Source organism: Chiloscyllium punctatum, chromosome 1 (genome assembly GCF_047496795.1).
Source record: "Chiloscyllium punctatum isolate Juve2018m chromosome 1, sChiPun1.3, whole genome shotgun sequence".
Taxonomy (NCBI): domain Eukaryota; kingdom Metazoa; phylum Chordata; class Chondrichthyes; order Orectolobiformes; family Hemiscylliidae; genus Chiloscyllium; species Chiloscyllium punctatum.
This window is the reverse complement of record NC_092739.1, coordinates 154,323,559-154,335,654: the sequence shown is the minus strand read 5'-3', so window position 1 is coordinate 154,335,654 and position 12,096 is coordinate 154,323,559. Positions and strand designations below refer to the sequence as shown.

General features: G+C 39.5%; 1 protein-coding gene across 4 annotated transcripts in view; it reads right to left on the bottom strand.

The window, feature by feature from the left end:
- dnaaf9 (dynein axonemal assembly factor 9) overlaps positions 1–12,096 on the bottom strand; it is a 212,406-nt gene that overhangs the window by 104,553 nt on the left and 95,757 nt on the right. For all 4 annotated transcript variants that reach the window (XM_072577236.1, XM_072577220.1, XM_072577228.1 and 1 more), the window contains 2 exons: positions 8,551–8,621; positions 3,131–3,181 (listed from right to left, as the gene is read on the bottom strand). In XM_072577236.1, the coding sequence (XP_072433337.1) occupies positions 3,131–3,181; positions 8,551–8,621 (122 nt within the window). The remainder of the gene's footprint in view (positions 1–3,130; positions 3,182–8,550; positions 8,622–12,096) is intronic.

Sequence of the window (12,096 nt, the reverse complement as noted above, 5' to 3'; positions counted from 1 at the left end):
TTAAGGACAAAAGGGTAACTAGGGACAGAATAGGGCCCCTCAAAGATCAGCAAGGCGGCCTTTGTGTGGAACCGCAGAAAATGGGGGAGATATTAAACAAGTATGTTACATCAGTATTTACCGTGAAAAAGGACATGGAAGCTATAGAATGTAGGGAAAGGGATGGTGACACCTTGCAAAATGTCCATATTACAAAGGAGGAAGTGCTGGATGTCTCAAAACGCATAAAAATGGATAAATCCCCAGGACCTGATCAGGTGTACCCTAGAACTCTTGTGGGAAGCTAGAGAAATGATTGCTGGGACTCTTGCTGAGATATTTGTATCATCGATAGTCACAGGTGAGGTGCGGGAAGACTGGAGGTTGGCTAACGTGGTGCCACAGTTTAAGAAGAGTGGTAAGGACAAGCCAGGAAACTATAGACCAGTGCACCTGACATCGGTGGTGGGCAAGTTGTTGGAGGGAATCCGGAGGGACAGGATGTACATGTACTTGGAAAGGCAAGGACTGAATAAGGATAGTCAACATAGCTTTGAGCATAGGAAATCATGTCTCACAAACTTCATTGAGTTTTTTGATGAAGTAACAAAGAAGACTGAGGAGGGCAGAGCAGTAGATGTGATCTATATGGACTTCAGTAAGGTGTTCGACAAGGTTCCCCATAGGAGACTGGTTAGCAAGGTTAGATCTCACGGAATACAGGGAGAATTAGCCATTTGGATACAGAACTGGCTCAAATGCAGAAGACAGAGGATGGTGGTGGAGGGTTGCTTTTCAGACTGGAGGCCTGTGACAAGTGGAGTGCCACAAAGATTGGTGTTGGGTCCTCTAATTTTTGTCATTTACATAAATGATTTGGATGTAAGCATAAGAGGTACACAGTTAGTAAGTTTGCAGATGACACCCAAATTGTAGGTGTGCTGGACAGCGAAGAAGATTACCTCAGATATCAACAGGATCTTGACCAGATGGGCCAAAGGGCTGAGAAGTGGCAGATGGAGTTAATTCAGATAAATGAGAGGTGCTGAGGGGTGACCTTATAGCAGTTTACAAAATCATGAGGGGCATGAATAAGATAAATTGACAAAGTCTTTTCCCTGGGGTTAGGGAGTCCAGAACTAAAGGGCATAGGTTTAGGGTGAGAGGGGAAAGATATAAGAGAGACATAAGGGGCAACTTTTTCACACAGAGGGTGGTAAGTGTATGGAATAAGCTGCCAGAGGAAGTGGTGGAGGCTGGTATAATTGCAACATTTAAAAGGCATTTGGGTATATGAATAGGAAGGGTTTGAAGGGATATGGGCCAAGTGCTGGCAGGTGGCCTTAGATGTGGATTGGGTTATCTGATCGGCATGGACGGGTTGGACCAAAGGGTCTGTTCCATGGTGTACATTTCTATGTCTTTATGACACTGTGCTGCCACCTCTGCTGGGTCATATTCAGAGAAAGTGCTGCCTGAGACTTTGTCCATAGAGTATGATTTCATGAGTATGACTATAATCAGGCTGTTGGTTGACTAGTCTCTGACAACTCTCCCAATTTCAGCACTAGTCACTCAATGTTCTTAAGGAGACCCTTGCAGGGTTGACAGGGCTGTTTCTGCCTTTGTCATTTCCACTGCTTAGATTGAGGATGAGCAGTCCATCCAGTTTCATTTATTTTTGAAAGTTTGTAGCAATTGATATAACTGAATTGCTGTAGGGCCATTTCAGACACCATTAAGAGTCACTACATTGCTATAGGTCTGGAGTCACATGTAGGATAGACTGGATAAGGATGGTGGATTTCCTTCCCCGAGGGACATTAGTCTTTCAGATGTACTTTTCCAACAACTGATGTGGTTTTATGACCATCATTAGAGTCTGCCATGATGGGTTTCAAATCCACATTACCAGAACATTACTGGAAATTCTGAATCAGTAGTCTAGTGATAATACCAGAAGGCCATTGCCTCCCCCAAACCACTTAAAAGATCTCCCTCTTCAAACACCACATGACCCACCTCTGACAGGTATGCAAATCCATATTGGAATGTTTGAAGTGGAAGAATGTCCTCAAGGACAGTGCTTGAATGTCCTCAGATTATGATGTAAAAAGAGAAGGACTATGGAAAGATGGTCACTATTTACAATCTTAGATCATGGATATATTTGGAATTGTGTATTCCATGGCAAACATTTTCTTTAAGTGGTTAATGCTGATCTGGACAAGGAATTGGTGTGGTAACTGATTTTGAGGGAATAGAATAGGGCAATTTATTAGTAATACATTTAATTAACATTACTATTTCACTGGACAAATGTCACTGGAAAGGACAGGTTCTGGGGAAAGAAATTCTGTCGAACTTATGAATAACTAATCAGAAAATGAGAATAAACAAGATGAAACAATTGGCACAATCATGTAATTATTAAATAAATTACTTGGCATTCAAAACTGTCTTACCTGGTAATGAAAACGTAAAAGATCACACACCTTTCAATCTAATTTGCACAACACTAACATGGACTTACATGACTCATGGTCAGACCACATGTGAAAGTCTCTTGCGCTGAGCTACTACAATGTAAATGTTTATCTGACTGCAATGGTCTATCCTTTTAACTATGTCTTATTTCTAACTTATGCTATAAATCACTAAAATAATGAACTACTTTTGTTTCTCATTTCTCTTTTTGTACCTAAGATTTAAACCTCGATAATTTTGTATCTGCGATGGCGCCAGAAGAGGCCACATTCCCACTCAAGTACAGGGAAAGGTTTTACAAGACAATAAAACGATATTTTAAAATATTATAACATTGGACAAACCAAATAAATTTATTCAGATATTTTCTGACACACATTGGCCACTGAAGCACAGTTTCAAACTTATAAACTGTAAAATACTGAATGTGCACTGGTAAAGCCATGTAATATTTCAAAACCAATATGCAGATCTGGAACTATAGCTACCCAATCAGATCATACTATCTCAAAATTTCCCTCTCTTATTCATGTTCTATGCATAAATTTGAACTCCCAGAGCATTTCTCCCAGCAACAAATTAAGCACTGACATGGGGAAAATTTATTATAAGTTATGAAGAACATAAATCTTAATTTTAAAAAAAAATTCCAGTTTTCACCCACCTTTATTGTTCGTTGTGCTTCTTCAGAAAGTTTCACCTCAGCATCTTCAACCTTATCAGAGAAAATAATGATGAAAATAAGAAAACCTCAAAACAAATATCACAATACCACTTCTAATATGTCTTTTTTTTTTCTTCAACTAAAGATTCACCACACTGGTTGACAGATCACTTAAACATAACAGACTTATTACTCTCACTTCCACACCCCTGCAGATCATAATACCTCTCAAATGTTAATATTGAAGTTGAAGGTGTGTACTGTATCTTTAAGAGAAAGTGAATGTTGTTCTGCACTGAGAGCTTACAACCACCTGTGATATGACAAGATAGCAGTCTCGGAGTGTATTGGAAATTTGAAAATATGTAACATTTGGCTGTGAAATAGATCAACCAGCTCAATTATCTTATGACAACAATTCGAATTTAACCAGTTTAAATGATGCCCCAGGATACTAAATCCAATTGAGTTTGAATTTATTGTTTTGCCAACATTGAACAACTACCTGGCCTCAATCTAAGCACTGGAAACAACAAAGGCAGAAACAGCCAACATTGAACAAATGAGACGATCCAATGTTGGGGATGTAAAAAAGACAGACATTTTAAAAAGCAGACAGAGCAACTGTCAACACAGATCCAAGAAATTAGGAAACAGTATCAAAAGGTACCAATTCATATCAAACATATTCGCAGTAAAAAGAAAGACAACAACCCAGGAAGATCTTCAGCCAGAAGAAGACCGTCAACGAAGACGACAGCCGTGATAGGTTTGAAATTAATTTGTTGTAATATTAATAAGTGGAACAGTATATTGTTTTATGAGAACATTATATTGTTATAGAGCTGGAGGCAGATAATAAATAGTTAAGAGAAAGGGAGACTTAGAATTGTGAATAGTTGTTGTTTAATGTTTACTTTTAAAGCTCAAAGTTGATTTTTTTTAAATAGTGGAATTTGGGAGTTTTCTGTCACTCATACTTTAACAGAGGTGAGCTTTTCTGGGTATTTGGTTGAATTAATAGAAGGGTTCACTGCCATGTCGTAATAGAGGTATGTTAGGTGATCATCACTCCCAGGAACTTGATCCTCTCCATCATCTCGACCTCAGTACCATTGACGCAGACCGTACATGATCCTTACTCTGCTTCCTGAAGTCAATGTTCAGTTCCTTCATTAGGCTGACGTTGATGGAGCCATTGTTGTCTTTACACCTGCCGCTCAGCGCTCAATCTTTTTCTGTGTTCTGTCTCATCATTGTAGGTCAGATCTCAAACAACGTTGGTATCGTCGGAAATTTAACTGACGAATTTGGTCTCACAATCCTGAGCGTATTCCAGATGAAGGGTTTATGCCCGAAACATCGACTCTCCTGCTCCTCAATGCTGCCTGACCAGCTGTACTTTTCCAACACTGTTCAACTGATCTCCAGCATCTGCAGGCTTCACTTTCTCCATATTAGGAGTACAGTAGGGGGCTGAGTAAGCAGCTTTGGTCAGTGCCAGTGTTAACAACTACGGTGGAGGTGGTGTTGTCATCCAGTCTTACTGATTGCAGTTCTAAGGGGCAGGAAGTGGAAGACCCAATTACAGAGGGGGGAGCCGAGACCTAGAAATTTAGAGATAAGTTTTTTGGAATTATGGCATTGAGGGCAGAGCTGTAGTCATAAGTAGGAGAACGACATACATATCTTTGTTATCCAGATGTTCCAGGGAGGAGTGTAGAGCCAGGAAGATAGCATCGGCCATGGAATTTCAAAGGATCAAGGCAATCTGGTAGGGAGGAATTGATGTGAACCACAGCTAACCTCTCAAAGCACTTCATAATTATGGAGGTCAGTGCCACCAGGCAGCAGTGGTCACTGAGGCACACAATGATTTTTCTTTGCCACCAGGATAATAGCAGTCTTCTTGAAGCAGGTGGGGTCTTCAGATCATAGTAAGGAGATGTTAAAGATTCCTGTGAATACTCTGCCAGTTGGTTTGCACATGATCTGGGTGCAAAGCCAGGGACCACATCCACACCAGTCACTTTCTGTTCACTCTCAAGAAGCCAGTCTAACATCGGAGATAGAATTGGACTAAAGGGTCTGTTGCTGTGCTGTACGACTCTATGATCACAATCAACAATGGTACACTGTCTGAATGTGGTCTTCCAAGTTTGTTGTTTTGTACAAGGCTGCTCCTATTAATTCTCACTTAGGACAAATGCTTTGTTTCTGCTATAACTTGTGTTTCCATTGAAATTTTTCTCAATTACTATCACCTAACATGTACCTGGTCTTCCCATTTAGTCTTCCTCCACTTCCCACATTCAAATAATATAAAAGCCTAATACTTCTGCCTTCTTTTAATTCAGAACACTTGAATTTGACTCCAAATGTTAACTGCTTCTCATTCCATTGGTTCTACCAAGCCTGCTGTGTTTTGAACACTTCTTGATTATGTATTCAAATTGTATTGAGTTATAGTTAGAGAACTCCTGTATTTTTTTGAAACGCAAGACAGTTTTAGCCAACTCTCAATTACCCACAGTGATAATTAAAGAAAATACAATCAGCAAAATGAAGAACAGAAAGGAATATGATTGTCATAATTAGGTGCAGTTGAGGATGCTGACTGTGTACTCAATGGCATTTAAAAGGATGAGGGGGAAATCTCATTGAAACTTAGAAATCACTGAAAGATAGAGATAAGTGGTTGTGGAGAAGATGTTTCCACTTGTCGGGCTCACTAGAACCTAACAGCACAGCTTCAAGGTGAAGGGCTGACCCTTTAGGTCTGAGATGAGGAATTTCTTCAACCAGAGTGGTGAATCTGTGAGACCCATTGTCACAGAAGGCTGGACAGACAAATGCATGGAGTGTATTTAAGACAGAAATAGCTGGTTTCTTGATTAGTAAGGGTCTGAAGGGTTATCGGGAGGGGAATGGGGTTGAGAAACACAGCAGACATGATGGGGTAAATAGCATAACTCTGCTCCCATCACGTCTTAGTGAATTAGACACAAAAAGTCATGACAATAGACTGTGTGGTTTGCCATTATAAGTCTTACTGAATGCAACTAAATTACATGAAAATGTAAATGAGACTCCAAGCATTACTAAAATCAAACCTGTTTTCCCTCCCCCAAGTAAATAAAAATGATATCAATCAACTGAACAGACTTAACTTTGTTATAAACTTCTCATCAATGAAATGAGATTTTAAAATTTTCTTCTGACCTCAAAAAGTAACTATTTTAGAAATAACAGATGACAAATTATTTCTGTGTTCATTTTCATTCATGGAAGGCAGCTAAGAACACAGAGTAGGACAACTACACAGACAGAAAGATGGATGAATGACAAAGATCAAAAAGGCAAGTTCGAAGGAAAATACTTTCCAGACAATGGTTTAAAGAATCAAGTTAAAAAAATCATAACACCATGTTATCATCCAACAGGTTTATTTGGATCTACTAGCTTGCAAAGCGCTGCTCCTTCATCAGGTAACTGAAAGCTAGTATTTCCAAGTAAACCTGTTGGATTATAACCTGGTGGTGTTGTGTGATTTTTAACTTTGTGAAAGTGAGGATTGCAGATGCTGGAGATTAGAGTCAAGAGTGTGATGCTGGAAAAGCACAACTGGTCAGGCAACATTTAAGGAGCAGGGCAGTCAACATTTCCAGCAAAAGCCCTTCATCAGGAATCCCAATCCTTGAATACTGCCTGACCGGTTGCGCTTTTCCAGCACTACACTCTCGACCCTGATTTTTAACTTTGTCCACCCCAATCCAACACCAGCACCTCCACATTAAAGAATCAATGTGAAGAAATAAGAGGGAAAATACATCAAATATTTAATTGTTTGAAACACTGGAAAACACATTCTTAATTGACTACATTTCTGTCAACCAATTCAACGCTGGTGTAAAGCAAATGAAACATCATTAAAGCCCTCAGAAAACACAATTGAGTTACCTATTATTAATTATGTAGGTCTACCTGCTTGTTAACAAGTATTTTGTCCAGTTGATCCAAATTTTAAAACTATGATCATATTGTCAATATTGGAAATGCAGATGGGGAGTGAAATTCAACAAGTCATCTAATGTTTATGCAGTTTCATCGAGGAAGGTGAGAAACCCTGGATGTCAAGGGACAGAGTGTTTGACAAAGGGAGAAAAACACATTTTTATCCATATTGGCACTGTCCCTTTTAATCTTCTTATCATATTGAGGGTATTTCTGTTAGCTCTGGACTCAACAATCTTCCTTCCCACCTATCCGCTCCACCCTCCTCTGACCTATCACCTTCATCCCCACCTCCATCCACCCTTTGTACTCTTTGCTCGCTTCCCCCACCCTCCTCTATGACCGATCACCTCCATCCCCAACCCCATTCACCTATTCTACTCTTTACTACCTTCTCCCTAGCAACCCCCCCCCCCAATTTATCTCTCCACTCTGGAGGCGCCCTACCTCCATTCCTGATGAAGGGCTTTTGTCCAAAATATTGATTTTCCTGTACCTTGGATGCTGCCTAACTTGCTGTGCTTCTCCAGCACCACACTAATCTAAACTCTCATTTCCAGCATCTGCAGTCCTCACTTTTGCCTCACTTTTGTGAATGGACCATGCTAAATTGCCTGTAGTGTTAGGTAAGGGGTAAATATAGGGGTATGGGTGGGTTGCGCTTCGGCAGGTCGGTGTGGACTTGTTGGGCCAAAGGGCCCGTTTCCACACTGTAATGTAATCAAATTGTGCAGATAAATTGCATTATCTACAAAATGCAATGCAGCAATTTTCCTTCCGCAGCATCTCAAACCCTCAACTATGTCAATATAAGACAAGGCAACATATGTAGAGGACCACCACCCGTAAGTTTCTCTCCACGCTACTCATCATCGTGAGGTGGAAATATACTGATATTCACTGCCACTGTGTCAGAGTCGAACTGCTTTCTGAACAGCATTGTGAGTGTATAGATAGATAGTGAACAGACTGCAGTGGTTCAAGAAAGCAGCTCACCACCACCTTTTCAAAGGCAACCAGGGATGGACAATAAATGGTGGTCTAGCCAACAACATACAAATCCCACGAATAAGAAAGATTATCCTGACAGAACATCTCTGCTCTTTCAATGCTATTTAAATCAAAATCCTGGAAGCCCCTGCTATACAGCACTATGGATACATGTCCACCCAAAGAATCTCAGCAGATCAAGGTGGTAATTCATCAACTGGTCAAGAGCAATTTCGGAAGAATGAGCAATGATTGAAAAGGTAGACTTATGAGAAGATGGCTATAATGGCCACTTTGTTGGAGAAACTGGAACAAGAGCAAGCCATTCAGCCAACTAAATGAGACTCATTAGTTTTTAATCGGTTGCAAACAATAACATTAATATCCTGCAATTTGTTTTTCCCCAAGTTACTTACCATCCAGGACACATATCGAGGAACAGTCGCTGTGAGAATTACATAGCTACTATCTGTGGACATGGTGCCATCTGCAGTGCAAGAAGAGAACAACTCATTATTTTGTTTAAATACTCACTGACTTACAGTACATTTAATGTTATGATATAGATCTGTGTCCCAGGGTGCTTCATAAGACAAAAGAAATGTGACTCCAAGACACGCAGAAGATGTTAGGATAGATAATCAAAAGCTTAGCCAAATGGGGAGGTTTTAGGAATAACTTAAAAGTACACGGAGGAGAGGTAGCGACACTACGTTAGAAGGATATTACAGAGTTTGGGGCCGAGGCAACTAAAGTCAAGCTACCATGGCGGAGCAATTAAAATTGGTATGCATAAGTAGTCAGAAAAGTACAGCATTGATAACTCAATAACTGGGGTTGGAGGAGATCAAAGATGCAGGAATGCGGCCATTAAACAAAAAGCATTTGAAAACAAGGATGGGAATTTGTAAATGACGACATTGCTTGACCAGGAACACATGTAGATCATAGCAAGTTTTGAGAAGATTTATAGCTCAGGTTGAGGTTTTGGATGTATATGCAAATGTAGATCAGCAAACATAGAGGTGACAAGAAAATAGGACCTACTGAGTTAAGACACAGGAAACAGAGTTTTCAATTATCTCAAGTTTATCAAGGTTAGAAAATGGGAGGCCAAGAGTGCATTGTAATAGTTGAGTCCAGAACTAACAGAAATACCCACAATATAATAGGAAGATTAAAGGAACAGTGCCAATATGGATAAAAATGTATTTCTGGGACAGAAGACGAATAGGGATGAATGGGAACTGGTGGATGCCAATATAATCTACTGCATCCGCATCTGCATGAAGAGTCTACAGTTCAAGGATCTTTGGTGCTGAGCCTTTGCTGGAGTCAGATTTGGTCACTGCAATGCACCAGGGAGCAGAAACTTAATCTGGGATCTGTTTCAGCACTTCAAGTTTTTATTTCAAAATTTCCAGCATCCACAACTTGCTTTTATTTTACAAAAGTTGGGGAAAAAAATCCTTAGAGCATAAGATGTTAAGAGGAGATTTGATAGAAGCATGCAACATCTGTTAACAACAAAAAATGTAAATATTTCCTATCGCAGAACAAGTCAAGGATGTCAAAATGCTATAACAGTACATGTTTTGAATAGATATCATACAGAGTATAGTTATCATACATAGTATAGTTATTCAATAACATCAAGGTCAGCACTTATCATAGAATCTCAATATTGAGTCTGAATGATATTTCATTTCACACTGGTCTTACAGTAAATAATGTCCTCAACTATGTAAATATAAAGAGATCTATTCATGGCACCCTTCACGTGGTCATTTGCTGCACATCACACCAACCCACATCGAAAATAACTAATCTTATACTGGAAAAGGTAGCTCAAAGCCAAGAATAATCTTCATAAGCTAGGTGAATGAATGACACATTTACTCTTTTGGAGAAAGTGTTGAATACAGATGGAAAACTCCGTAATTTGGCTTCCATGTCAAAACTAAACTGATCACTGCAGACATGGGTCATCTACAACATGCAAATGACTGCAATGTAATTTCCCACTCAGCACCAGATGTGCAAGCCACTCTTGATTTATTTCAACATACAAGAATTCATTACATCAACCCAGATGTTCAATGCATCATTGCATGCAATGATTAAGTGTTAGAAATCAAGCTCCAGTACTTCCAGTGTGATTACCAAAGTGCAAACTTGATTCAACGACCAAATTGCTCAATTTTACCTAGTCGTTTAATTCCAGATAAAAGAATATGGACTCTAGGTTTATGGCATTACCAGCTACTTATAAAAACCAATCGTTATAATGGCAAGAAAGAAACCCAAACTGCGACTTATAACACTATAACTAAAACTCTCCTTTTTAAAATGGACACATGCCAATGGATACGTAGAGGGAAAAACAAAGATGTCAAGTGCAAGAAAAGTCAAACAGCAGGGAGAAAAGAGTTTAACAGCACCAATCCAAACCACGGAAGTTGAGGAGTTGTATTTCTTTCAGCTCCTTCCACTTTTTTTCAGTTCTTTACTGATAAGATGAGGTTGTCTTTCATTCACAAGTTGGAAAATTTGCCCCTTTCAGTATCTCTGAAGGTGGCTTTTCTACTTATTTTCTTTCAAAAGGCAATTTTCAGAGAGCACTTTTTAGGGAAAAGTATGTAAGAACAGCTACCAGAAGTTGTTGTTACTTTTGTTACTATTTATACATGAAGGACAAAGTGAGTTTTAGATGCTTTCTTTTTGCAGGCTGGATGTAGTCCAAAAACAAAACTGTACCCACTTAAGAAGGACCCAACATGTGGATGTTACTATGCTGAGCCCTCCTGAGCCAACAACTGATCTTGCTCCAAAAGACTGTCTCTGGGCAAGAGTGCCCCACAAACACACATTCTCCCCACCGTTGGAGAAAGGTAAGATTCCAGATGCAACTCTGAGCACCAATAACTCTTATTAAAACTGCAATGTGTTCTTCCATTATTTTCTTGGCTTCAAACAATGGATTAAAAATTGTAAAAAAAAACAAACATAGTCCAAAACAAAAGACCATAAGACAGTGTAGAGGAGGCCTTTCCTCCCATTAATTCTGCTCTACCCTTCAATGGGATCGCAATTTATCTGATAATCCAGAAGTCTACTTTCCTGCCTTATTCCTAAAATATTTGATTCCCTTACTGGGTAAAAATTTGTCTTTCTCAGCCTTGAATACTTCACAACCCAGCATTCTGCAGAGAACAATTGTACAGGTTACTACTTGGGGTTAAAAAAAAGTACTAGTCATCTGTGTTAAATGGGTGACCCCTTCCCTGTCATTATGCCATCTGGTACTCAACACTCCGACAAGAAATAATAACCTTTCAACAACCACCCAAAGAATCTTGTATGTTTTAATTCCTCTAAACTTCCCATACAATCCCAATCTACTCAATATCTTCTAATAACAAAGTCCCTTCAAACCCCAAATCAAACCAGCATTCACTGGACTGAAAACCAACAACGATGGACTGGACACTGCTTCAGATAGCCATAAAATATCTCCCCAGCCAGGTCCTACTTCCTCAACTCTTCAATTACCAGTGTTTCAAAAGAAATCAAAGAAGTCATTACAAAGCGACAGAGGCTCATCTTAAAAAAACTGTCGCATCGAGATAATGACTAGGAGGTGCGTGTTATCAATCGTTCAAATTGGCAACATCAGGCTAAAAAATGCTTTGAACACAAACTCCTGAATGAGGTGTACTGGCAAAGGAGGAAAGAGAAGGCAGCAAATCCTGCACTCAGGGTTCTCAGAGAATATCCTGCCTGAACTAACTAAAAAATCTGTAGGTTGAGAAATGGCTTGTTAATTCTCAAAAATAACCTATGATCCTGAATAGAAATTATCAAATTGAGTCACTGCTGCCATGAAAAGTTACACTGCATGCTAGAAGAGAATGTGCACCAAGAACAATCAAACAGCGCGAATTAGTTACTGCTAAAAGCAT